Genomic DNA, 26018 nt, shown 5'->3' on the forward strand with positions numbered 1-26018 from the left:
CCTTTTATTGAATTTCTGGGAGTGCGATACAAAGAAGCATTCGTTGCCTACTGTTAAATCTGGTACTGACAAGTCGTGCATTGCAAACATAATTCATGTTCAACTATTATTTAGTAATTCTGTATCATTTTGTTTGCGTCTCATCCTGTTTCTTGTATTGATGTCAAATTGTGATATAAAAGACAAATGGAGTTGGTGATCAATGACTAAAATACGTGCTGATATAATCAAAATGGCATAAGAACAGAGGATCCATTAAGTATGGATCATAATGTATGCCAGAAATTAAAATACATGACTGTGAGATGCTTTAGTGTCATGAGAGATTTCAGTGCATCTGTTTACCTTCCATTCATGTAAGGGAATCATGAATGAGATGGAATGCTTCAACACAAGGGAAAAAATCAGAAGTAGTGAACAAGATTATATATCGAGAAGAGACTAATTTTTGTTCGTTACTATTTTTTCTTCATTTTGAACTATTGCAAAAATTTCCTTGTCGTCATGCTGACCACCTTGCTTTTTCATATTGCATCCTGTGAGCTATAAGATGACTGTTTGTGGCTTAATGGGCAGAGCATTATTTATGAGATACATTTTCTTCAATTGTATTTGGAAGGTCCCTATCATACAGTCCAATGGCTGCAACTCCTGATTGAATGGTCAATATTTCTTTATTTGTGTTTTAGCGAGGTAATCAAAACCATTTTGCCCCCACATTTTGAAAAAAAGACCACATATATAAACAGGTCTATGTAATACATGTGTGTGTGTGTGCACAACATCCTTAACGTTAGGCACTATTCTTTTAAGATACTGACTATTGTAATGGTTTTATATTAAACCTACAAAGACAGGGAATTCAGAATTATTGGCCTATCCTTAATCCAGTCAGTGAATTATTATATCTAGGCACAAAGTGGTGAGTAAAGACTTTTAGTCTGATCTCTGAATTTCTTTGTGGCTGTGGGTTTGTCAGACCTTTAACAATACACTAAAGCCAGGGGCCAGGGGTCTGTGGTTTAATATGGGCTAATGCACATGGCAGGGCTTTTACATTAGTGCTATTTCTTTCGATGCCTTACAGTGAAATTGTATTTTAAAACCAGGCAAACTATCAATGCTTTTATAGAATGGAATAATTTATTATAAAAATATTTTAGTCAGTTGACATTTCATCATCGAATAACAGTAAACATAATACACATTTCCCATAAGACCATTCTTGAGAGCCAAATATTTACCCTTCACTTATTCTAAAGGTAGCATTGTAATAATTAGTCTATGGGCAAGGTGAAAAAATATAGACTCATAGAATGGTTAGGGTTGGAAAGGACTTTACGATCAACTAGTTCCAACCCCATGGTTGCAGAGACACCTCACACTAGAATGTTTAAATATGACCTTGTTAACAGAGAGTAAGAAGTTAGAAATATCCCAAAAATAAGTTTGCTTCCTACTTCCAATTAGTATTTTTAAAATTGGCATTTAATTTTAGTCTTCATGGAGTATGGCTTTAGTCATTGAAAAACCTAACTATCAAGCTTACCTTTCTGCAATCTCTTAAAATTATTTATTAGAATCTAATGCATCTAGAATGACCAAAATATGTAAAACTGTAAGTTAGTCCAACATGATAATTGCTGAGTTTTTCAGATTCATCTGGAAACATTGGAACTTATAAAAGGTAAATAATTTTAAAAGGTATTTCAATGTAAAAAGACTAAAATATTTATTGTAAAAATTAAAAGCTTCACATTTATCTCCTCCTATCTGGTAGTACACTAAAATTGTTGATTCTTTTTTCTCTTGTTTTATGGGAAAAATCCTAAGAATAGATAATATTTCTCTTAGTCCAGTATACAAAATCAGAAAAGGTGGTTGCTTGTGTGTCATATAGCTTATCTTTGACCATTTATATTTCTGAAATTGGGAGAGCATTTAAGTGTCATCATTTAGTATCATCAGCTTTCATTACTAGTTTCTTGGCAAGTGCCAGTTAATGCTGAATGAGGAGGTTGGCTTAACTGTCTGCTTTTCTAACATAAAGCTTTTTGGATTTTTATTTTCAATTGTTGTCCAGATGTTTCACCCCACACTTCTGCTTCCCATAGCTTTCTACATTTTGTCTTCATAAAGACTAAATCTACGGTGATAGTGGATTTAGTAAACTATTTTCATCTCTCCTGCCTCTTATTTTTTGTTTAAGTATCCCAAAATCATGTGTTATACGAAAAGGATTCTTGTTAGAAGCAATATGTGGAAATAGATAGAGGTGGTTCGTTCTTCACACTTTGAAACTAATTTCTGACACTACATGGCTCACCCACACAGTAAATATTTTTGTTCTGTAAGTGACTGGACAGGAAAGACAGGGTAGTTGAGTGTACACTTTACACAAACACACACACCCCACCACCACCCCCTGGAATAGTCACCCTCTTTTTTACTCATTCAGTTGGCAGATTACCGCTGTGTGCGTGTAATTCAGTTGTAGACATTCTGGAGCATAAATACACTAGCTATACAAACACAAAGTTAAGAACTGCAATAAAGTGTGTGCATAAAATGGGGTTCTGCTGTCACGTTTGATTCAGTTGCTATTGCTTTGTTCAGTTTTACTGTAAAGTTAAGCTCTATCTGTAAGCAAAAAAAAAAAATTCAGCCATTTTTACTGTGAGCAAGTTTGTTGAAGGTGGCAGGCATTGCATTATACTCCACGAGCAGGCATCTGTCACACTTACCTCTGCCAGGAAGTTGTTTTACAGGTAAAAATTCTCTGCTGGCAATTTTATGCGTTCGCTTACCATTAGAATTGCTCTGTGCTTTATGAACTGCGGTATCCACTTTGAGTCCGCTGCTTCAGGTCAGTCAGGGGTGACAAGGCAGCTGATCCGAGGAACCTTTTATGAGCTATGTACATTACAACTAGAACCTCAGGAGGAATCTAGAAATTAATTTTAAGGGGGAGGGTTACGGAGTGGGGGGGGACAACAAAACAACAATGGAGTGTGTTACTGGCATGGGTATTGCTTACAGGTAATCTTTTTTTGTTGAAAACTAGAACAGGGAACTAGTGACGGAGCTATTACTCAGGTTTCTGAGGTTTGGAGGTTGTTTACGTTTCTTTCAGTGTGTCTTTGTTGAGTTTGCTCTAGGCTTGAGGATTATGCAAGAGTAACCTGGATAACACTGAACCAGAAGGAGCTTGAGGTTGTACATATGTGTTGTAAAAACAAAAAGAGAAATTAGAAAAGTTGTATATACTTCTTCAATTAGAAAAGTTTGCTTGTCTTCATGTATTTGTTTTCCATGACAAGAGAACCTTTGCAATTTGAAGATGTTACCTTTGATAAAAATCAGACAGTCCATTATTATTTATGAAAACTAAATTATTGAGCTGTGTCTGTGGGCAGATAAACAATGGTTCAGATACATACTGAATTCAATCTCATTAGAAAAGGAGATTGCTTTTCATCTTACCTTTTTTAAAACTCTTTATCTTCCTGCATTCTGAATAACTTTCTGGTATCTCATTTTATAAATATACAACATCTTATATAGGCATTTATCTTTGTTCCTCAGATAAGGAAAAAACATTTGAGTCTGTGTTTAATTTTGTTAGCAGTGGTGATATAATTTCAAATTGCTTGAGAGCATATTTTGTGTTATTAGTTTCATGTACTGCATTTAGAAATGTATAAGATTTTGTCACCGTGTCTACTACCCATCATAAACACAGTGCTAAACATATTAAATTTACCAAGTGGGATTTTAAAATCATTTAAAGTGTTTTGGTCCCACTGCCCTCACTGAAAGTTTTTGCTAGACTCAGAGCATTGGCCTCCCTGACATGGTGGTGGAAGACAGTTACACCCCTTCACAGCCTTTGCTCGCCTAGGCTGGAAAGGCCAAACTCATCCAGTCTTTCCTGTGAGCAACTCTTAAGTTTTCCTGGACAGTGCAGTAGCCTTGCTCCATATCTGGCTTTACATGTCTGTCTTGAATGACCTGTCTACAGTTTCCAGATGAGGGCTAAACAAGTCTTTAAGAGAATACAGTATTTCTAGACTTTTACTGAAAATCTCTCTCCCAGCACTTACTGAAAATAACCTCCCAGGATTATTTTGCCCTTTCCTTAGCTGCATCACTTTGTATCCCTTTACTGATCAGCTGTTATTCAGATTGATTTTTCTTTCCTGTGGGAAAGCAAAGAGAAATATCATTTCTTTATTGCAAGCTATATATCTATGTGTAGGTTTGAAATGAACTGTAGCAATATTTGGGGCTTGCTACAGTTAAGTTGCAGATCATGTACAAGAGTCAGAACAGTTTCTCTGCAGTAAAAAAGCAGATAACTTGAACACGGGCGTTAAAAAAAAAAAAAAGAAAAAAAAAAAAGAAAAGTTTGTTTTAGTTTCTGGATCTTTACTATTTAAGACAACAAATGTTCTAAGATTGGCCATGGCTGCCAGACAGTGATATCAAGAAGTTAAAAGTTTTCATCTTCTGTCACCACATCTGCTCTTCTATTAATTTTGTTTATTATATGTTTACACAGTAGCAATCCAAATATAGTATCTGGTTTGGGTTTGTTTTGTTTTCTAAAAAGTGAAACACAGTTTGAGTTCCTCTGACATAAATATTAGACAATCTCCCATCTCTTGCAGTGTATAAGCAAGGTACTGTGCAAATGCACAATTGTCCTTAAATGTCCATGGAAAAAGTTTACAAATCTATTGGGTTTTATCTATCATTTTTGTAGTCATGGGACAGACTTTTTTGCAAAGTAAACCAATGTAAAAGCAATCAAATTATTTTACCGACAGCGATGACATGTTACTACCTATATTTCCTCTCAGCATGTCACAAGACATCGTTACGTGCTACTCAGTTACATTTCATTTATTCCAGAATCTCATCAAGTCACTTCAGTATAAGTATATAAAGAAGGAATTAAAAAATCACTCAGTACCACAAAGCTCTCTAAAGTCAGATTTCCATAAATTTGCACAGTACTAAATATTGGCAATGTTAAGCAAATGAGAGAAAATAAGTACATTAAAGTGGAAATACTGCTTAAGCAAATAGAAGCTGTTGTATACTGTTCTACACCATTGCTATAATTTTGTATGTGGTCTGACTTGGGGTTGTTTTTTTCTTTTAATTAAATAATGGTTCAGAAGTGCCTGTATGTAACCAAGAAATTATAAGTTAATTTTTTTATTCTTATTTTTGCTGCTTCAGCTGGAATTATAGCTCTCTTAATCTCCTGAATTTACCAGTTTTCTGCTGTTGCCATAGTGAAATCAGGTAGAGCAGGCAAAGCTGTACTCTTTCTTCTCTTTGAACTTAACTAAAAATAATGCTTAATCTATTGGTATGGCTTCTTAAAATGTTAATGTGGATTTAGCAGTTGTGGAGAGGGAGAGGTATTCAGTCTCTAAGTGAAAGTCCTATTTACCCTCAGCAAAAATACAATACCTGTATGACATCTATAGGCCTAGAGAGCCTTGAAAAAATGTATATGCCTGTGTCCATTTATACATCTTGCTGTAAGATACTTCTGAGCAGGGAAGGAGTGTGGGGCAGCTGGGTTTTTTTGACTGAGTAGCTGGTTTTTGAAACCAGGACAGAACACACCACACTGTTTCAAATGCTAATTAGTCGGTTTGCATCTCGGTAGCCTGATGATGGTAACTTTGTCATTGGAAGAATTCCACAAAGGAAAGACTTGGTGTTAAAAAGCTTCAAATCCTACTGCTGATTCATCTCATTCTTCAGGAAGAGGGTGCCAGACTTGCTGAGTTTATTAGTATTGGTATGTAGTAATGTGCAATAGCTAGCTAAGGTATACTAGTCTGTTGTGCACAGTCCTAGCTCTAAGTCAGTTCAGTTACTTAAAACTGTGTGTAGAAGTTATCTCAAGAATAGAAATACTAATTTGTAAAAAACATGATGCCTCAAAGAGACAACAAGAGATTTTCAAATCTTTGACAAAAGTTAGAGATTGTTACGGAGAGATCCTAGAAGGAAAAGGAAATCATTCTAATTGCCAAAATGTTCTCTATTTAATTTAATGAAGTGCAATTGTTCTTTCTTTTCATTTACTGACTCTACTTTTCTCTCTCCTTTTTCTGGTTGTTTTTTCTTTTGGGTTTGGGGTTTTGAATTTTATTTTGTTTTTTTGCCTTCCACACAATGGTCTAGCTTGATCACATAGGGAAACCCCCCCCTCTTTTGCTACAGACTGAGGGGACTGACAAGAAGGATATCTTAAGTATCTTTTTAATTGTCTATATTGGGCTTCCATTACTCAGTTCAAGTTGAAGGTGTCATTCCTGTCTTCCACATACTCAGTGATCTGTGCTCAGGTTGGAGCAGATGGAAACCTTATTTCAGCACCTCTCCTTAAGCTGCGTTATGGCTGTTCATGACAAGTGGATTTCTGTGAGAGACAGCTTTCTTGAGAGGTTCCTGTAAGAGCGAGTGCAGCAACTGTGGAATTCAGGAACTGTTTTTAACCTCTGTCCTTCGTTACGTTTTGAACGTATGGCATGCTTTGGAATTGCAGCAAATAGAGAGAGAACACCAGAAAATAAGCACTTTAAACAAGAAACAACAGCTCCTTGCAATTTTTGGCTGACAAGGGAGAGTAAAAGACAGCTGTTCATGGCAGATCATAATTTTATGACTTAATGTATTTATTCCGAGCTTTTAGGCAATGTAAGAGCCAAAAAACAATGAGGTATCTGGGCTCAGGTGGAAGTTACCCTAGTCTCAAAAAAGTTGGTAAAATTGCTTGGTGTTCAGCTGTTCATGACATTCCAAGCTGCTTAATTCAGTTTAGTTTATCTTTGGAAGGAAAACCTGTATTTATTTATTTTTCTTCTTGTTGTTGCTTTTCTATTAGTTTTGCTTTTGTCTTAAAGGGAGCAGGAATTGAACAAGACTAGCAACCTAATGGTACTGTCTATCTTTGATGCCCTTAGAAGACTGCCAGCCAACAATGTTCTTTTATAAAATACACCACATATAAAACAAAAAGGTTAAGAGAAGCAGTTAAGGTGAATAGATTATTCAGTACTAGAAGTTTTCAATGCTTAATATATTTTTTCTTCTTTTATTAAAATGTTAAAAATACTCAACAGTAATAGTTACCAGACACCAAACCAGCAATAACTGAGAAAAATCTTTGTATCACACACAATGTTAATATTGCAATATTTTGCATGGATTTTATTCGTATCCTAGCCACTGATTGACATTAGACTCCCATTTTCAATACAGCAGTTTTTACGGTGACTTCCAGTAGTCCAGGTGCATATATTATACTGACCTTTAGAAAAAAAACCCGTAGTCACTCTCAGTTTGTTTTAAATTTGTCTAAAAGGATTTTGCTATATTTGACATAGAGGCCTTGTGGCTATTTGCATAATAACCTTCATAACATCTTTGGGAACAGCTAACATACAAATGCCATATACAGAGTAAGTGACTTGACATACCAATGTAACAATTGCATGGCAAAGAAAAAAAGGAAAAAATAATATCAAACCAAAATCACAGGAATACAGAGTCCAACTTGTCTTCTGCGATTTTCAACATATTCTTACATCAGGGAAAATATTCATACTAATGTGACTTTATTGTTTTGAAGACTTCTGGCTCAGTTATCGTCGGGGTGGATTGTAATATGCCACTGGCTGTCTTGACTAATATGCTGTTAGTAATAGCATTCTCGTTTTGATTCTTCCTCTCTCTCCTTTTAGGCTTGCTTACATGGCAATGAAAATCTGTGTATCTTGCAGACTTGGGTTCGGTTCCTCTGCCTGTGAAAACTCAAGCTTGCATTGTTGCTGCATTAGGATTAGTATGGTGCCCACTTCAAGTTGTTGTGGGGAACAAGAGCTGATGCTTTCAACTTTCTGTATTGAACACCTTTACATGAAATATTTAAGGACTGAGAAAGGTGGCATGCTTGTTAGACTAAGCATGACCATGGACCAAGGAAGCAGGATTCAATTTAAGTGTTAAATGTTTCCTCAGAGCTGAGACTATAATCTGGACTTCCTTCCTCCTGCATGAGTGCCTCTTCCACTAGGCAATAGTATATAGCCTTTGATTAAGTGGTTCTTTAATTAGGCAAAACTGACTGGTTTGAAATTTGCGTCCTGCAGTTCTTCTGTTGTTGCTTAGCATTTAGGCCAGTCTCCTGGAGATGGTAAAGGCAGGTTTAAACCTCTTTTGGTAGAGGCAGGCAAGGAATTGGTTTCCCTTGCTTTGGTGTTATAATTCAGTTATATGTGTTGACGTGTACAATCACCGTCATTGCTCCTTCAAAAGAGGGACAAATGTTAATGCATCTAACTCCAGGATGAGGCAGCAGGTTGGAAATATCAGGTAGAAAGAGATGCCTTATACCTGCAAAGAATTTGGGTGCCTGATACTGAAGTTGAAATTAAAGTGTTTCTAGTGTTGGTATATACTAAGAACAAATAACTTGTAAACAAATCTAAATAGCATTGTGAATTTTTCAGAAGGTGCGTGTAGTAGACTTCTGTGTGTGTATGTAAACAGTGAAGGAGACAGAAGGCAAAAAAGGGAAAGTAGATTTCTTTGTACATCCCCACTTATACACTTATTTCATCTGATAATTAGCATAACAATTCTGCAAGTTGCCTTGGTGGCCTCCTGAAGTCTCTGGAACAGTCTCCACCTTTCACCACATGAAATGTTCTTATAGTCTTCTGAGAGACTGGATATTTTGCAGGTGATACGTAAGACTTACATATCTCAGGATGCACTCCTTTTCCAAATAACAACTGAAAAGCAAGTTATTTTCAAATATGAAGTGGGGCAGGGCCAACTCAGATTCTGCAGACACTAGGTATATGTATCAACTGGAAGACAAGCTGATAAGTCCCAGGCATTAAAAGTAAGTGAATGCCAGATACAATTAGAGTTTGCCATCAGATTCCGAAGGCAGCAGTGATATTGCAGTTTGGACAAGGTGTTTCTTTCCTTCCGGGTGGGCATGAAGTGCTACAGTAATGGGCAGCAGACATAGTACTTTCTTTTTCATCTGTTCTCTGCTTGATACAGATAGGTGACTTACACTTTGAGAGAGAGTAAATTTAAGTACAGCATCACACATAAAATATTTCTGCCTGTCAGTTATGCCTAATAGTGTGTTTGGTAGTTAACTGCCAAGCAACATTGTGTGAAGATACTCAGTGTGATTTACTATCCAGTCTTGGACTAATTCTCTGATTTGGGAAGCGGGAAGCACAAACGAGCTGTCCTCCATTTGTTAATTCATCTGTTACATTGTTTATTTTATTGTATATTTGTGTATAAGGATTCGGAGATAGAGAATTGTCTAATAATTCATTCAAAATGTCTTGAGGTACCTTTAGTGCTGGCTTCAAGATTTATTCTCAGCAAATGCTAAACACACGGGTATATAGTGTGTTTGTTTATCAGCATTTATCAGCATTTTTGCTATCAAAATTTGACAACTTTTCTCATTAGTTTGGTTCTATTTTACAATAATTATTAAACAAAAGTCAGTTGCTGTGAGAGCAGTTCTCCCTCCTCTGTTAAATGCACTCTTGGCATATCCTATCACTCTAGCAAGTGCTGTCACTAGAAAAACAGCTGCAGAGAAAGAAGGGATTGCTGCAAACTCTGAGACACTCACAGATTATTCAGATATCATCTTGCACTGGCCTTAGGATGGCCTGTTACTTCCAGCCCTAAAAATAAACAACTATTAATCACCTAATGGCAACATGCATTGACCAGCACTTAATGCTGCCTGCACTTCAATCTGACTGTACTCAAAAGCTTTTCTCATGTTTTCTGTCACCCGGGATAAGAGGGAGTTTGCAGCCAAGCATTCCTTTGGGAGGACTGCTGTGAGTTTAACAAAATGTTTGAAATAACCTCAGTAACTCCTCTCAGCACTGATCGTCAGCTTCAAATGTGCAGAATCAAACAACAGCACCCTTGCACTGACAGTCTCTGGAGAGTGAACTAATGGCATCAGGCTTTCTCAGGGAAACTGAGTAACAAGCAAGTACCTCAGGAAGCACTATTCTTTGTCTAGGTTTAATCTGAAAGCATTGCTTCCAGTGAAACTATATAGTATATAGAAATAGCAGCCTTCACTACCTAAAGGGTGCCTACAGGAAAGCTGGAGAGGGACTTTTTACAAGGGCATGGAATGATAGGACAAGGGGCAGTGGCTTTAAACTGACGAGGGTAAATTTAGATTACATAGTAGGAAGAAATTCTTCTCTGTGAGGGTGGTGAGGCACTGGAACAGGTTGCCCAGAGAAGCTGTGGCTGTCCTATACCTGGCATGTTCAAGGCCAGGTTGGACAGGGATCTGGGCAGCCTGGTCTAAGTGGAAGGTGTCCCTGGCTGTGGCAGGGGGTTTGGAACTACATGATCCTTAAGGTCTCTTACAACCCAACCCATTCTATGATTCTATGAATAATTCTGTAATGCAATCACATTTTTTCCCCAGTTTTTTGAATGATAGCAACATTCTTGCAGTGTCTTAACTGGTAAATACAAAGCACAACTTAAATAAAAGTAGCATAGCTTTAGTAAACTAGTCATCAAATTGCATGTTGCACAATGGAAGGGTGTTGCTGCTTTGAACAGAAGCGCATTAACACTTTTGTAGAGGTGCATTAAATCAGTGTGCTAACCCTGAATTATAAAGGGCAAATATGTAGATGCAACAGCTAATATAGAATATTAGACTCTCTCCATCAGCAAAGAATTTATGAAACTTCAAAAAAAAGATGTAGGAAGCTTTCTTACATTGTGCCTATTGTGCCTTTCAGATTGAGATTTTTTCGTTGATCTTCTTTTGCGTAGTTATGCCCATCATCCAGGTGCCTGAAGTCACTTTGCCCTGAATTGAGATGGTTAAGTGATGCAAGATTCTTGTATTTCAGGGAAACTTGGATCTATCTCCAAATTACCATGTAAGGTACCTGGAAGACTGTCTATTATCTCTTTTTTTAGACAGATACTGGAACTAACTTCCCAGGCAGCTAAAATGAATTGTTTTCCAAAATGTATACCCAAGTGATCTCTGCTAAAGCCAGAGAAAACTTAGGCCATAATTCCCATGAAACAATGCAGCAGTGTAAGGATTAGCAATTTCTCTTCTAAAATGTTAATGTGAGCACCATGTTAATTTTAAATGCATCAGCCCAATCCTGCAGTGCAGGCATAAGGGGCACCTTACAGTCTGTCTTCACAGCACAAAACCTCAGTGTCTGATGTGCAAAGCATCTACCTGATTTTGAAGATGCTAAATATAAAAAAAGAGAAAATTTTACCTTAAGTACACACAGCCAGTTTGAGAGTTGAGCATCTGGAATACTATTAATAGAAAACAATATGTTTCAGTAGAAGTTAGGACATGAACCAACAAAACTTGAGAAATTCAAAGTTCACTCAAGGCTCACTTGTCTTAATGACAAGCTGCCTTGAGCCAGTATGTATTCTCTTTCTCACTCACTGCATCAGTCTTCACTTAGAAAGCCTTGATCCTTGTAAATCAGTCTAAACTTAATGTTATTTAATCATAGCTTTTAAAAGTTAATTTTAATGAGAACTATATTTTTAAAAAAAATAACTTGTCATTGAGGATTATAAAAATCCTTTATTTGCCTGGAGAACAGCACTCAGATCTAAATGAATTAGTGTAAGTGAAGAATGTGTTTCGACAGTTTGTTTATTAAAAATGTATTATGCAGCTAAAAGTTATATTGTACTTATAATATTTTAATGACCGTGATGCAGTTTTTGTGCATTCTATTAATATGCATTGTAAAATTCTGCTATGTAAAATTCTAAAATATTTTAATCTCTTATATCCATGTAAGTATCACTTCATTTGTTTTTATCTCTCTAAATGCCAAAATCAATTAAATCATATTATAAACCTCATGAAATGCTGCTATTTGGCTTATGTCTTAACAATCTCATTGCACAGATAAAAAGACAGCTAGTATTAAAAAAAAAGGTCATTAAGATTTATTTATATCCAAGAGAGGTGTGACTATAAAGACAGAGAAATGATACTAGTTTCCATCCACCTTTGTTTCACCAGACAACTCCAGCTTCCATACCAAATGGATATAACATCAATATCTGGCATTCATGAAGGCGCCTACCTTTCTCAGCCTGAAAGAAATTCTCACTTTTGAGTCAAAACCTCCTTGGAAGTGGGAGTCTCAAAGAATATTAATAGACTTTAATTTTTTTCCATGTCTTCAGTAAAAATAAGACTTCCCCCAACTACTGTAGTAACATCAAAGCTTAAAGCAGATTAGGTTTTACTTGCTTAATTTTACCTTAAGCAGCATAAACTGGATGCCTGGAGCCTTGAGACATCATATGCTGCAAACTTTTGCGTGCAGAGCTTGATACAGTGCTTGCTAGTGCCATGGACAAGTTTCCTATTATCTTTAAAAGTATGTGACCAGAACTTGTTAAACTCTGACTAAGTATTGGATTTATTTTTCTTTCAACCAGATTTGTTGAAGTCGAAGAAAGAAGATCCTGTGTAATGCCTTGAAGGCATGTTTTATTTAAATCACTGTGTGTGTCACTGGATCACAAAAGTGTATGGAGGATTTAAAAAGTGACAGGGATAATAAAACCCCACAGTTATCTTTGAATTGCCTTCACAGTTTTTAAAATTCACTGTCTTCATGCACAAGTACCTTTATTTGATTTTAAGACTCCATATAAATGAACAGTAGCAGAAATACCTTGGTACAAACTATTCTGAGCTACTCTTGTGGTAGCTGTTTAAATGGAAAATTTCTTTCTAATCAAAGTCAGTGTCTGAGCAGCAGCTACTAAATGTTTGCCAAGATATATAACGCTGTGTCATCTGCAGTAGTAAACTGGTCTAGACGTAAGGAAGTTGGCTGGCTGATGCCAACTGACCTTACTTGAAAATGTGGTCTGCAGTTGTTGCTTACTAGCCTAGCTCTGCAAATATCTAAATGCCCTCCGCTGACACAAATGAGACTTCTACAAGAACACTAAAATAAAGTTGTGAGTCCTTAAACAGTAAATTTATTAGATATTATAGGAGGGGTTAATTATATCTTCAGGGTTCATTAGTGCTACAGGTAAAACCAGTTTACTCACAACTGTGATTCAAAGGAACTATGATAAATGACTTAGAATAAATATAATAATTTATTTGTGAATTTTTCTAATTCCCTTTTCCCATGAAGTAAGTAGTGATGTGCAAGTGGTAATGCTCTAATTTGCTTGATATTTAAAAAGGAAAACAAGGAAACAAAGCCAGCTTTTTAGCTGGCACTGTTGATGATCTGACATTAAAAGCAAGGGACCAGAATGCAGTCCTTTCCAAGTCACATTCAGATGTGACCTTCAGAATTAAAATCACCAACCAGGTAGGCTGTTCTGCTTTTGTATAACAGGAATACTTATCTGAATGTGTTTGATAAAATATTTGCTTAAATACATGCATATTAGAAATAATAATTCATATGCCAGCATTTCATTATGAGTCTTTTAGAATTAAAATTACTTACATTATACTGAGATGCATACAGCCCATCCATAACAAATAGACTGAGAATAAATAAAGTGAACATTTATTTAAAAACAACTGCAAGATGTTTTACATTTCTGCTCAGTATCGAGCAGTGTGTTGAAAATGCATTTTTCGTAAAACCACATGCAAGGCTTTTTGATGGTGAAAAAATCCACTGACAACAGCCACATGTCTAGGTGAATCCTTAGAAGCTAGCATGGATGCCACACAGACATTCCAGAAGAAAAGACATTACTAGAAAGTAGTTTCTCTTGAAGTGAAGTAGAATATGTGTGATCCTACTAGACCACTTTGATAAATAAATAAAAGTCTTTTTTCTTTTCTAGCACAAAACTGGTTCAGCTGGAGGGCAAGCGAAACCCAGATTCACATTTTACTTAGTCTTTTCTTTCCCTGTTTTTCTCTTAAGTGATCCCTCGACTTATACAATTTTTTTTTTTTTTTTTTGTTTTTGTTTTTGTTTTTGTTTTTTGTTTTAGGAAAAGAACCATTTGCTTTGGGTTATCTGAATTGTACCCTCCTGGCTTTTCAGCATAACTTGTTTCCAAGAACAAAGCCTAGTGTACCAATCTATAATCCTTTAACTATGGATTTCTTTCAAAATAGGTGTCTTTCAAAATAGGAGGATCAGTACAAAAGATCCTCCAAACATGTAAGTTAATGCAAAGCTGACTTATTTAGAATAGTATGATCAGACATAAATTTTATCTGAAGTACTGTTGAGACTGTAACTGTATTTAACTATACTCAAACTATATTGTACTATCTCCAGCATCTATCTCAAATGCTTAAGTTGATTCTTTGAAAGACACCGTCTGCTGCCCTTAGTACTTAGACTAAATTTAGTCTTCCATATCAAGCCTCAATTAGGCCTAAACTAATCCATGGGCTTCTCTAATCCTGCACTTTTCTTGCCATGCCGTGGGACATAAGCCTGTCTGCCTCGCTTTTAGCACTTCTGGCACTCAGACCCTGCACTAAAGTGCTGCTAGGTTGGCTTTGGCTGCCTGTGGTCACAACTTCTGATGTCAAAACTAGATAATAACTAAACCAGAATTTATATAATGATAATTACATATTTATTAGTTGATTTTTAAATAAACTTATGCAACCTGCATGGACAATCTTCACTTGCTGTGTTTATTATATTCTGAAGGGGGCTTGCCTCTATATTTCCTGTTTATTCAATTTTTACTGCATGGAATTAACCAAACCTTAGTTACTTGGATTTCTTTTCAGCTTTAAAAAGAAACAGCATATAAAAATAAAGTTCTAAAAGTAATAGTTTCACTGGAATAGGTAAAACTACAGTTTCATATAACCTTTAGACACATTCCTTCACACCTAAGCTTTTCAGGGAAAGAACTAAAGACAGGGAGGGAAAAGTACAATTTAACCTCATTTTAGGGATTTATGGAATTTTTCTGAGCAAGAACAAAATCCATAGGAGTCCATAGTTTGTTACACTCTAAGCTCGATTTTCATTTTAATCTTAAACTTTCTCCCGTGTGTCTTTCATATGAAATGGCATAACCTGGCCTATATTGCATACCGTGTCTATGTAGTTTTAGAACCATTTGGTACATTCAATGCGGTTTTTTATTCCTCCTCAGGGCTAATAAATGAGTCCCCTTTCCATGGTAATATAAGTAAGCATTCTGTCCTTTTAGTTTATTCTCCTGTGTAAACCAGGGTTAGTCACTAACTTGTTAAATGTTACAACTGATAGAGAAATCAATTTGAAGCTTTACTTCGTAATTCACAGCGTTGAGTTTTGTTCTTCATGGTGTCATATCTGTGCTTTGGAAGGAGTTAAATTAAAAAGGATAGTTCTTACTTCTAGGTTACACTTCCATACCTTATCCCCTTACACAAAAAGGTTAAGTGTCTTTTCAAATTAAGGCAGCAGTAATTAACCAGTGGTATTGTTTGTGATTTGCCAACTCTGGGCGTTAATGAGAGAGAAATTAGCACTTAGCAACAGGAGTTCCTGATAGTCAGTGGCAAATGCTTAATGTGCCAACAAGTTAATTTTGATCTTAAGTACTGCACTTAAGTGTTTTTAAACGAAAGTATGGTATGTTTTTTATGTGATCATACATATGGGAGGTATGATATAGAGCTATAATAGAAGGAGTTACACAATATAGTGGAAAAAGTTCAACCTAGGCAGTACAGGGGAAATAATTTTGCCGTATTACAGTGAAAAGCAGGCTTGATGGATGTTTTCATGCTACAATATACTTGCTCCTGCAATTAACAGTATGCCGATGTTCTTGTATATAAATTTTATTACCAAATTTGATGATTTCTGAAGGTAATTTTTAAAGCATAAAATATTCCTGAAAAAATGTGGTTGAGCTGTAATGATTTGCTAGAAAGACACTTTTGGGGCATGTTGAAATACTAATTTTATTAAAAATTTCCTTTTAAAAAAAAAAACTTTTTTACATGAGCGCAGTGCCACATGCATTTTGTGGTGGATAGGGGATTCAGACTGCCACACAGAGCAAAATGAGCCCTTCAAAACTTGGGTGAGCAGCTGCTCATTAGCATGAAGATTTTACCTGGCACATGCGCTCATAATGAGTAAGTATTTGTGGACATTTCATAGCTTCTGCCTTGCATAAAATAGCCCATTAGAAATGTAAGGTCTACTCCCTATCTTCTGGGGGTTTTATCTTTGCTTTTAAAATAGTTTTGGTTAGCATTATGTACATCCCCACCAAATTATCCCTTTACTATGTTTGGTTGATGTGGGAACAGATACATAGTCTGTGAAACAACAAAAGCGCGTCCTGCATCAGCAAATTACAGCCTCTCACTGGAGGCAGGGAGCATCAGTCCTTGGCTTCACTTGCCATTTACTTCTCACTACTGCTAGGCTAGCCGGCCTCCGTAGTGCAGTAGGGTTGTGCACATCTTGGCCCCACATGAAGTTGTTGGCCAGCGAGAGAAAACTTAGGAACTGGGTGTAGGCAGCATCGTCCTTCCATGAGCCACTTCCTAATCTGTGCTTTATTCAATGCTGAACACGTTTGAATACATTAGGTAGTATATCTGGATTTGTCAGAGTTTCAACCTCTCTCTCCTTCCAAATATCATCTTTCAGTTGCAAAAAGCACATTTGCCTGTGTTGCCTTAGCTGTGCTGAGGCGTAATTTACTTTGCCACTAAACTGCAGCCACTTCTCAGTTGAGAAGTAGTAGCCATAAACCGAAATGTTACAATGCTATGCAGCAGTTTTGGGCTAACGACTACCGTATCTAATTGAAACTGCAGGAGGAAACCACAGGGCTGCTTCTTCCTTTGATGCCTGTTCCATTACATGAGTACATCAAACAGAGTTTTCCCTCCATTGTTGGGAAGAAACCTCCCTAATGAAGCCAGTCTGCCACTACCCACAGTTTTGGGTGCTTGTATTGTCTGCTAAGTGGACATTTAGGTAACTGTGCACCCCTTGGTTACTGTGCACCCCCTAACACATTTTCATTATAATTAAACATTAACAAAAATTGGCTACCATATTGGTTGAGTCCGGAGCACAGCTCTGCATATAAACCATTACATGACATTCTATTGAACTTTTTCTTGTACAGACGGTATCTAACAGCTCATCCTGCGCTGTTGTTTTTGGCAAGTTCACTACAGCATATAATAAATCAAGGAAAGAAAAAGCTTTTTGGCCTAATGTTGTACAGACTGCTGTAATGTTAGACTACAGAAAGCAGTTCTGTTTTTAGACATCCTTTTACTAACCCAACATTCATAATTTATGATTTCACTGTAAAATTCCTGCAACACTACACCAAAAGTAGTGCTGCCCTTTAATTAAGTGCTCTCAGTAGGAAAAACGTGAAACTGATGTGCAAAACATATCACAGTACACAGTGATTAATAGTGATTACTTCTTTATGAACCCAGCCTGAAGGTCTGAACTTCCTGATGGGTAAAATGGTCCATGGGGCTACTTCCTGAGATTGCCTAGTGGGGATCAGTCAGAGTTAGCAATATCTGAGGAATTCCTGAGGCACATTTCAGAGATATTACAGCAGAAACTTTGTTTCTTTCTGAATTGTGCTTTACATTAACAATTACCTCATTGTAGCAATTATATTTATTTTAAGTATTCATTGTTATCTTCATGGTAGTATAATTTGCATGAACTGGAACTTGCATAAGCCCTTGTATTTTTAATGCCTGCATGCCCAAATCTGGAAAAGCAGAGTGCAGGGCAAGAGAGACTTCTGTATGTATCAAAGTTACAGAATGTTATTCAGTATTTAAAGCATAAGTCTTTTTTTTACTGGTACATGCAGAATATTCAAAGGAAAAAACAAAACTCTGATGTGGATCACTTGAGCCTCTAAATAGCATTTTTATTCAAGGAACCAGGTATTAATGACATATATCAATTCAACATTGATTAAAATTTGAAAATCTAATGGAGGTCCAATACTGTCCGTGTTGGAATAACTAGAGGTGGGAAATTAAATTTCTCCTAACACAAGCACATAAGTTAACTTTCCTTTTTGCTTGATAGATTTGGCCCTGGATTAGTCATCTACTGGTATGGATTTATTGAGGAGCTGGACTGCCATCGTGAGCGTGGTATCCTGCTAAAAGACTGCTTTCCTACCGACATCGTGACTCTGCGACACAGCATGGCTCAACGCTGATGTTGGGAGGAAGAGGTAAATCCGGAAGCAATTTTACTTTCCTGCAGTGTAAACTAATGGCAGCATCTGCCCTGAACTTCAGCTGAACTCCTGCTGCCCGCCCTTATGCTACTGCCTCTTTACACAAACATATCAAGAGTTTCTGTTTTGCTTCAGACCTCTGTTGTGATCAGCCAAAAAAGACAGACACAACCCACTCATTATCAGCATTTCTGTCTCTGTCAAACAGCAAGTTTCTAGATACTCATAATCTTTCTTCCTTCCGGATGGCTTCTTCTAGCATTCTAAACAAATGTAAAAATGCAGAGGCTGAAAGGTGCCGCTTTTCTTATGCCTGTTACAGAGTCACCTTTAAAAATAAGTGGCTTTTTACGGTTTAACTCACAAGTTTATTCAGTGCTACGGATCTGACTGAAACACCTACACTGATGTGGAAAATTGGTAAAGACTGTTTTTCTGGGGCTTAAAACATAATACAGAGCTCATAAAGCTCAAGTGATAAGACAGGATTGTGTAAGTTCTGGCTGTTACAGTGAAGAGCAGTATTTTGAGAGAATAATTGGTATATGTGTTTTGTCACTATCTGATTGCTAAAATCAATAATGGAATACCAAGTTAACAATTAAAAAGTAAGTTAGTGAATTTTGGGGGGTGGGGTTTGGTGTTACATTTGTCGGGTTTTAATAAGTAGTTTAACGACTCAAAAATAGCTTGTGTTTGTCTTTTCCACCCCAACCCCCAGGGAATCTGTACCTAGGAATTTTTCTCTTAACTGACTTTAAGGAAGGAATCTGTCTTGACCCCTGTAGGTACTGTAACATTCAATTTTCTGGCATACTGAAGTCCGAAAGAACAATGTGCAGGAGCTCCCTGTGTGGGTTACTTCTGAAGAAGATTGCCATTCTGGTGTTCAACAAGGGGAGTAAAAAAAAGGATGATGAAACAGTGTTTTGTCCTGTGTCAGTGCCACAAGACAAATAGAGCACACAAAGTTTCCTGATAAAAACTTTGATGAGTAGAGCATAAGTTTCCTGCATACTTATGTTTTAAAAGTTTTAAAACTTTTAAAAGCATTGTTTTTCTCTTGTTGAAAGCACCAAGATCAGAGGAGCATTTTGGTGGGTGTTAGCTCTCCTTAGATTTGAGTTCAATCTCGCCCTATTTTCATCCTCATCACCACTTAGAGACGCAGTGTTGGGCCTCAGGTTTGTGCTCTCAGTTAGAGGTTTCTTAACAATAGCAGCTTACAGGGCTTGACACTCTTTAGTGCTCTTTTCTTCACTAACCGGCATTTGAGAAAGGACAGAGTATTTTTAGAAGGCAGCGAGAGTCTTGCGTGTCTGCTCACCATGTTCGGATTTTGAGACAAGCAGAGGTACGGATTTTGTTGTAGAATTAAAGGTGTGATAACAGTCTTCCTAAAGCACAAGTTGATAACCTCTTCCATAAGGAAAGGGTCTTTAAAACATTACAGTACATATTCATCATCTTTTTGCAGCTGAGGTGATACTCTGTGCGCCTGTGTGATTTCAAAAATCACATGCAGACTTTCCATAGTCTTGCCTTGAGTTAAAAGGGTATTAATCTTACTTCATTTTCTTTCATCTCTAGTTTTCAGATGCATATGCAGTATTTTTATTTTGAACTTTTAGTTCTCACTTTAACACTTCTTGCTGTGCTTCAGACAGGAGGTTATCATTTTGACTAATCTTTAATTTTCAGGAAAAAAAAAAAAAAAATCTTTCTTTAGTCTTCCTAGTACTCTGTCCCTTGCTGCACAGATAAGCTAGTATAGCTCCACTACACTGAGTTATTGTTGCATAGAGATTATTTTCCTGGGTTTTAATGTGCTATAGTGGAAGTATTTATTTCAAAAATAAATCTGTTACACCTGTAACTCATTTTTGTTCATCTTCCTAAGGTATTGTGCTTAGCTTATTTTACCTAACCAGCTTTAAGGATCTGCCTGTAAAGATACACAGAAGCAATACCTGCCTGATGCTACACAGAGGCTGCATGTAGGATGTTCCTGCCCCTGGGACTGGGGTTTAGGCTAGTGGAATGTGTGAAATCCAGAAGAAAATAAAAAAGAAGAAATAACTGAACATTATTGTAGTAGAAAATTCATAAGTAATGGTTCTTTGAATGAAGTGGGTTTTAAGGGCAAACTGAATTAGTTTTAGCTAGTGCATATGCTTTCTATTGTATGAAATCATTTAAATCAGCTTTTACATGATGCACTAATGCTGCTTTTTCTTTTTGAATAAATTAAATTTGTCTGCACAGATGTTGAAAATTCTGCTCAACCTCCATCAAGGCTTTGCTTTATTTGTTTTTACATTAAACAAATTTATGTGGAGACACACAGATAAATCAGGTTAGGCTTGTATTTGTTTATTTATTCCTCTACCTAATGCCATGACATAACAGGTTGGAAAGCAATACAGCTGTCTTTAATCAAAGCTTTGACCTCATCTTTATATATTGCCCCCTTTAAGCATCTTTGTATTAGAATGAGGATGAAATAAGCCACAAAAGTATACATACTGTACTAATTTCATTATATGCTGTTGAACAAGCTTTGCCACCACAAAAATTATGCTGTGTCACTATTTTAAATGCTGAAAGCAGAACATAAAAAAAGAGACTATTTGTTATTCCTACTTGTGTCTTACAAAAAAACCCTCATTTGTGTATTTTCTCTGTTTATCAGATGTAAACAGCAATTTCAGTATTAAAGAGGAGAGACTACTGCTTGTGGGTTGCTTGTTGGTTTTGTTTTCTTAAATAATGCTGTAGTCATTAGAACCTTAACATTAAAGCCAAATCCAGTTTTATGGAGTGTTCTGTAGAGTGTGCTAATGAATTACGCCTAGCCAGAAAACAGAAGTGTGCATAAAACTGAATGATGTTCTCACTGGCATATATAGACTCACCAAGCACCTGCTCTTACAAGCACTATAATAAGGCCTGTTCTGAGCTTTAGAAATTGATGTAATTGTGTTGAACAGGGAAGTAAAACTTCCTTGTATAGGAGGAGCAGCACAATGGTGGGTCACACTCTAGTATAAAAAGAAAACATTTTTTACCATTTCTGTATTCTGGGGACACATTATTAGCATGAGTTTAATGATCTTTCCCTGAAGCCAGCTCAGAGCAGGATAGAACTTCCAATCTAAAGCTGAAGAAAAAGGACCAAATGTCTTACTGTTCTTACCTCATTACTATTTTATCACATTAATAGTACTGATAGTTTATGAATAATTTTCATCCTGTTTTGTTACATCTGTGCATTCAAAAACTTGTTTTGTCGTGGTATTTGCTTTTGGATTTCTCCACACTCTAGACTACTATTACGTAAGAGTCTTCATGGCTTTTTTTGTCTGTCTTTAAATCCTCCCCTTTTCATTTTCCATCTTTCTTAACCATTTCACATTTATTCCGCATCCTCCCATTTGCCCTTGTTTCGCTTTTGAAGAGTCTGTCCTAAGTTTTCTACTGACAGCTTCTGTTTCTGATACTAATCTGCATCTGTGCTACCAGAAAATAGGCAAAGCCGATATTAGGAATATCGCTGTTACAGTGGTCTCTTTCATTAAGGAGACTTCCTTTCCACAAGTTCATGCCTTGCTTGCGCAGCACATCTGCAAGGTCTGTTGAAGTCAAAGGTTTAGCTTTCCTCCTGTGCCAAAATCTGCTTGGCTCAGAAGGGAAAAGATGGCTAGCTCTCTGTTCTCAAACCACAGTTGTTCTGGCAAGAGCTTGTACGTCCTACAGGTTGTTCTTTTTAACAGAGTTGATTACGACTCCTCAAAGGTCAACAAAAAAAGTAAGCAGAATTGAACTTGATTCTTCCTTTTCCTTCACCTGAAGTAGTCTCACCATTTAGCTTCTGAAGGGATGTTCTGCAGCTAGATGGTGAATACTGAGCAAGAATAACTGTTGTCAGAAACATGCATTTGTTATTTCGAGGATGAGTTATATGTATGCTAAGACAAATGCTGCTCAAGTATTAATTTAATAATATGGAATAAAATAGGAGGCTGCCTGCAAAAAAAAAAAAAAAAAAACCCCAAAACAAAACAAAAAAATCCTCCTGTCATGTTATTCTAAGTCACAAAGGGGCATTTGTGATGGATTTGCAGGTTATTCAGAAATAACCATTTTATTATGTTGACAAAAGAAGAAACCTCGAGGGCTTGCTCTTTACAGTGGTGTGATAGAAACCTAAAGTGTGCCTGTTGAAAAATGAACTAGCTAACAATGGGAGCTTGGCAGCAACTTCACCATTTATAGAGAAACCGTCTATCTAGTACAATCTGTATAAAATAGACCTCGCTTAGGTTAGGGAAAGGTCACAAGTTATACAAAGTTTGGGTAGTCTAAATGCGTTACTCAAAACTAACTCTCCTGTGTATAGTAAATATTAATTGAACCTGTATTATTAAGAACATGCCAGGATTCAAAAGATTAAATAAGGAAGATGTAATTATGAGCTAAATAATAAACAGAGTAGTTTTAGTTCCCCTTGTGTTTTTCACTTTCCTGTTATTGTTTCGTATATGGCTGTTATACAAAGAGCAGCTTAGGTCAGCTACTATAAATTATGGGTTTCATACAATAGTAATCTACCAAAATTATTTCAGAGCTGGATCAAAGAGCTTCAAAAGACTTTTAAAAAAAAAAAAAAAAAAACTTTTCCACATCATAAAAAGACTTCATTTTGATGCCCTATTTTTATAAGGATTTCTCAGTTTAGAGTTGTATCTTACAGTATTCAACTGCTTACATGGATACTATGTTACTGGAAGACACCACATTTGAATAATTTATTTGCAGCCTCGATAAGCATGAAATGGTAATATCAAAAAAACTCTTTTTAAATACATTACCTGGCATGTTTTTCAGGCTAGGTTTTTTAGCTGATCTAAGAGTGAAAAGACTTCTGTTTGTTTCTTAAGAAAGCCCGCAAGTTTTCAAGTGAAATTTTATCTTTCTTCCCTTTACAAACATACAAATCATATTTGCTAACAATCATTCACAACACTAACAATAATTCTGCATAGTGGTTTTTAGCTGCCATCATGTCCCTGTGGAAGATGTTCCCTTGCCCTCGCTCGTGGGCAGGCTTTCGCCTAATCTGAACAATCGCATGTCATCGGCACAGATCCATAGATGTGGCACTGTGATGTCAAAACAAAATGAAATGTCAATGCAAGAGTATGGAGACAAAGTAACAATATTGAAACCATGTCAGTGCACATCTGCAGAGACCACGTTACTCTGTCAGTGTGATTTTAGGAAGATCACTTTGAAATGTTAAAATGAAATGTAACTAAGTCAATTAGGTAATAACAGTTGAGGTTCAGGGATTAATCGAGGGCCTAAGGTGAAGCCAGTGACCATTAACCCAAGCTAGTTATTAATTCTCAGAGAAATATCCTTGGCTAAGCTTATTCTCATTATTAGAGAGTTTGGAGGTTTTTCCCCTATATTGTATAAATACTTTTTGCTGTTGCCTCTAACAATGACACCACAAAGTGTGGTGTTGAAGGGCAGTACAAGGCATACTACTGCTAAGTTAAGTTTTCATAGAAAGTGAATCCACCTAATACCAGGCAAACACCTTTTATATATATATACACATACATACACACACATTTAACAGATTTATCTTGATGTCCAGCTGGCTGTCTATAAAGAGGGTTTTACTATAACGTATTTACCTCTGAGAACTTGCCAAATTAAAATAAAATTAACATGGAGAAGTATTCATTCGCACAGCAACTACTATTTGCATGGCCCAAGTATTCATCGTTAAAATAAAGCAGACATGTAAACTGGTCAAAAAAACAGCAATATTAAATAATTATTTTTAAAAATACCTAAAAAGCACAGAGTCAAGGTTGCAAACTTTATGCCAATTCAGGTTTCTACCATGCTTTCTCTTATAGAAGCCCCTGTTACCCGTTTGCTCTTCATAAGTGTGTTCATAGAGATCCTCAGGAAAGGACAGTAACTCAACACTTGTCCCTGCCATAGAGGATGGTAAGCCACGTTTAAGCGCTGATGAAAGCACAGAGACGTTTCTGCAAGTTGACAAGTGACAGTGATGCTGAGAGAGCATGACTCAGAAGAAGGGATGAGCTGCACCTGAAGGAAGCTATGCCAGGCCTGGCCCTGCTGGTTTTAGATCTTGAACTGGATAATTTGGAGCTTTTGTCTCCAATGTGAAGCTACTCAGACGTGGTCACACCACACAAAGTGCCTTAGGGGTGCAAAGAACATTTCTCAAAGCACTTTGAAACTCAAAGTAGAAGAGTACTGTGGAAATGCAAGCTCTTTGTAACATTTTCCGTTACAAATGGGTATATTGGATTATTTTTCTTTTGCTTTTCCGTAATGAGCATTCACACCACACTTCATTTTGTATTCTGCCTCAGCATGATACTCCATAATGAGTGGAAAAACATAAAAATTAATTTAATCAGTTTGTTTCCATACACACTTTAAGCAGCCTTATTTTAATGCGTTTGGCATTGCATTACATACAAATGATGAAATACATGTAGAAAAAAATACCATTAAAAACAAAAAAAGGTGAAGGCACAGTTGGGTCTCAAGACAAACATACAGTTTCATCCTTCCTCTGAGGCAAAACTGCCTATACAGATCAACTTACATGTCTCTCTAATCTATCCTTAAAAAACTCCAGCAATGGAGATGCTTAAAAAAAGATTATGGGAATCCATTCCACTACCCATCTTTATCTAGTTAGAAACATTTTCCAATGTCTTACCTAAATTTTTTTTGCTAGAATAAGCCTGTTACATGTCATTGAATTATAAATAAATATGGAGAATTAATCTTGTGGCTGCCTTCTTTTCTGACCTTTTCCATATTTCATTATTGTTTTCTCAAATAACCACCACAAACTCTTCCAACTTTCTTTGCAGAAAGTTTTGAATTTTATGATAATATTTGTTACTTTACACTTGTCTGTTCCAGTTTGTCTATGTAATTTTGTTCTAGTTTTAGAAACAGCACCTTATGTACAAGATCCCTGCAAATATATCCCCTCAATGACAAAGTTGGTGGCTTCTACTTAGCCTGGGGCCCTTTATAATGTCCACATCCAGATTCATCTTAAATTCATCATTTTTCATCCTATTATTCTTTTCCATCTTGCACATACAGCTTGCTAGTGCATTTTTAGAGTTTTAACTTGCTGATTTCAAACTAATTACATGATCTGTTAAGTTTAGTTTGAATTCTAATCTCACCCTTTGAAATCACTTAAATACTTCTGGAGTGATTCACAAAGTTTTGTCCATGTGTAATCTGACTGAAGTCAGCAAGTTAAAACATTCAATGTTTCAAGTCTGGTACATGGATGAGTTTGATGGTTAGCTGTCACCAATAAAATATAACACTAATGGGATATATCTATCATAGAATATCCATCATAAAACTCCTACCAGTCTTCATAGTCAGAGACATGTGGCTACAGCTGAGCCTGTGACAAACATTTACTGAAACAAAATACATAGTAGGAAAGAGTCTGCTAAATGGAGCATGCAACAGCAACAAGTTCTTTTGCATAGATGTACATTTTCCGTGAAGGTCCAAACAATTCTCACAGTTGGCTTGGTTATCTTAACAATTCTGTTATCACTAGCCCAATTACTCAGCCATACTGATGAGCTCATACT

At 36.4% G+C, this 26018-nt stretch overlaps 1 protein-coding gene across 4 annotated transcripts in view; it reads left to right on the top strand.

Annotated features, from left to right (window-relative positions):
* The window catches only part of C4H15orf41 (chromosome 4 C15orf41 homolog), a 140677-nt gene that overhangs the window by 105573 nt on the left and 9086 nt on the right, over positions 1-26018 (top strand). For 2 of the 4 annotated variants that reach the window (XM_030481861.1, XM_030481863.1), the window contains one exon: positions 18171-21062. In XM_030481861.1, coding sequence (XP_030337721.1) covers positions 18171-18306 — 136 coding nt within the window. In that variant the 3' untranslated portion in view covers positions 18307-21062. Of the gene's footprint in view, positions 1-18170; positions 21063-26018 lie in introns of those variants that run through there. The other 2 variants (XM_030481860.1, XM_030481862.1) reach the window with 2 other exon arrangements.

Source organism: Strigops habroptila, chromosome 4 (assembly GCF_004027225.2).
Source record: "Strigops habroptila isolate Jane chromosome 4, bStrHab1.2.pri, whole genome shotgun sequence".
NCBI lineage: Eukaryota > Metazoa > Chordata > Aves > Psittaciformes > Psittacidae > Strigops > Strigops habroptila.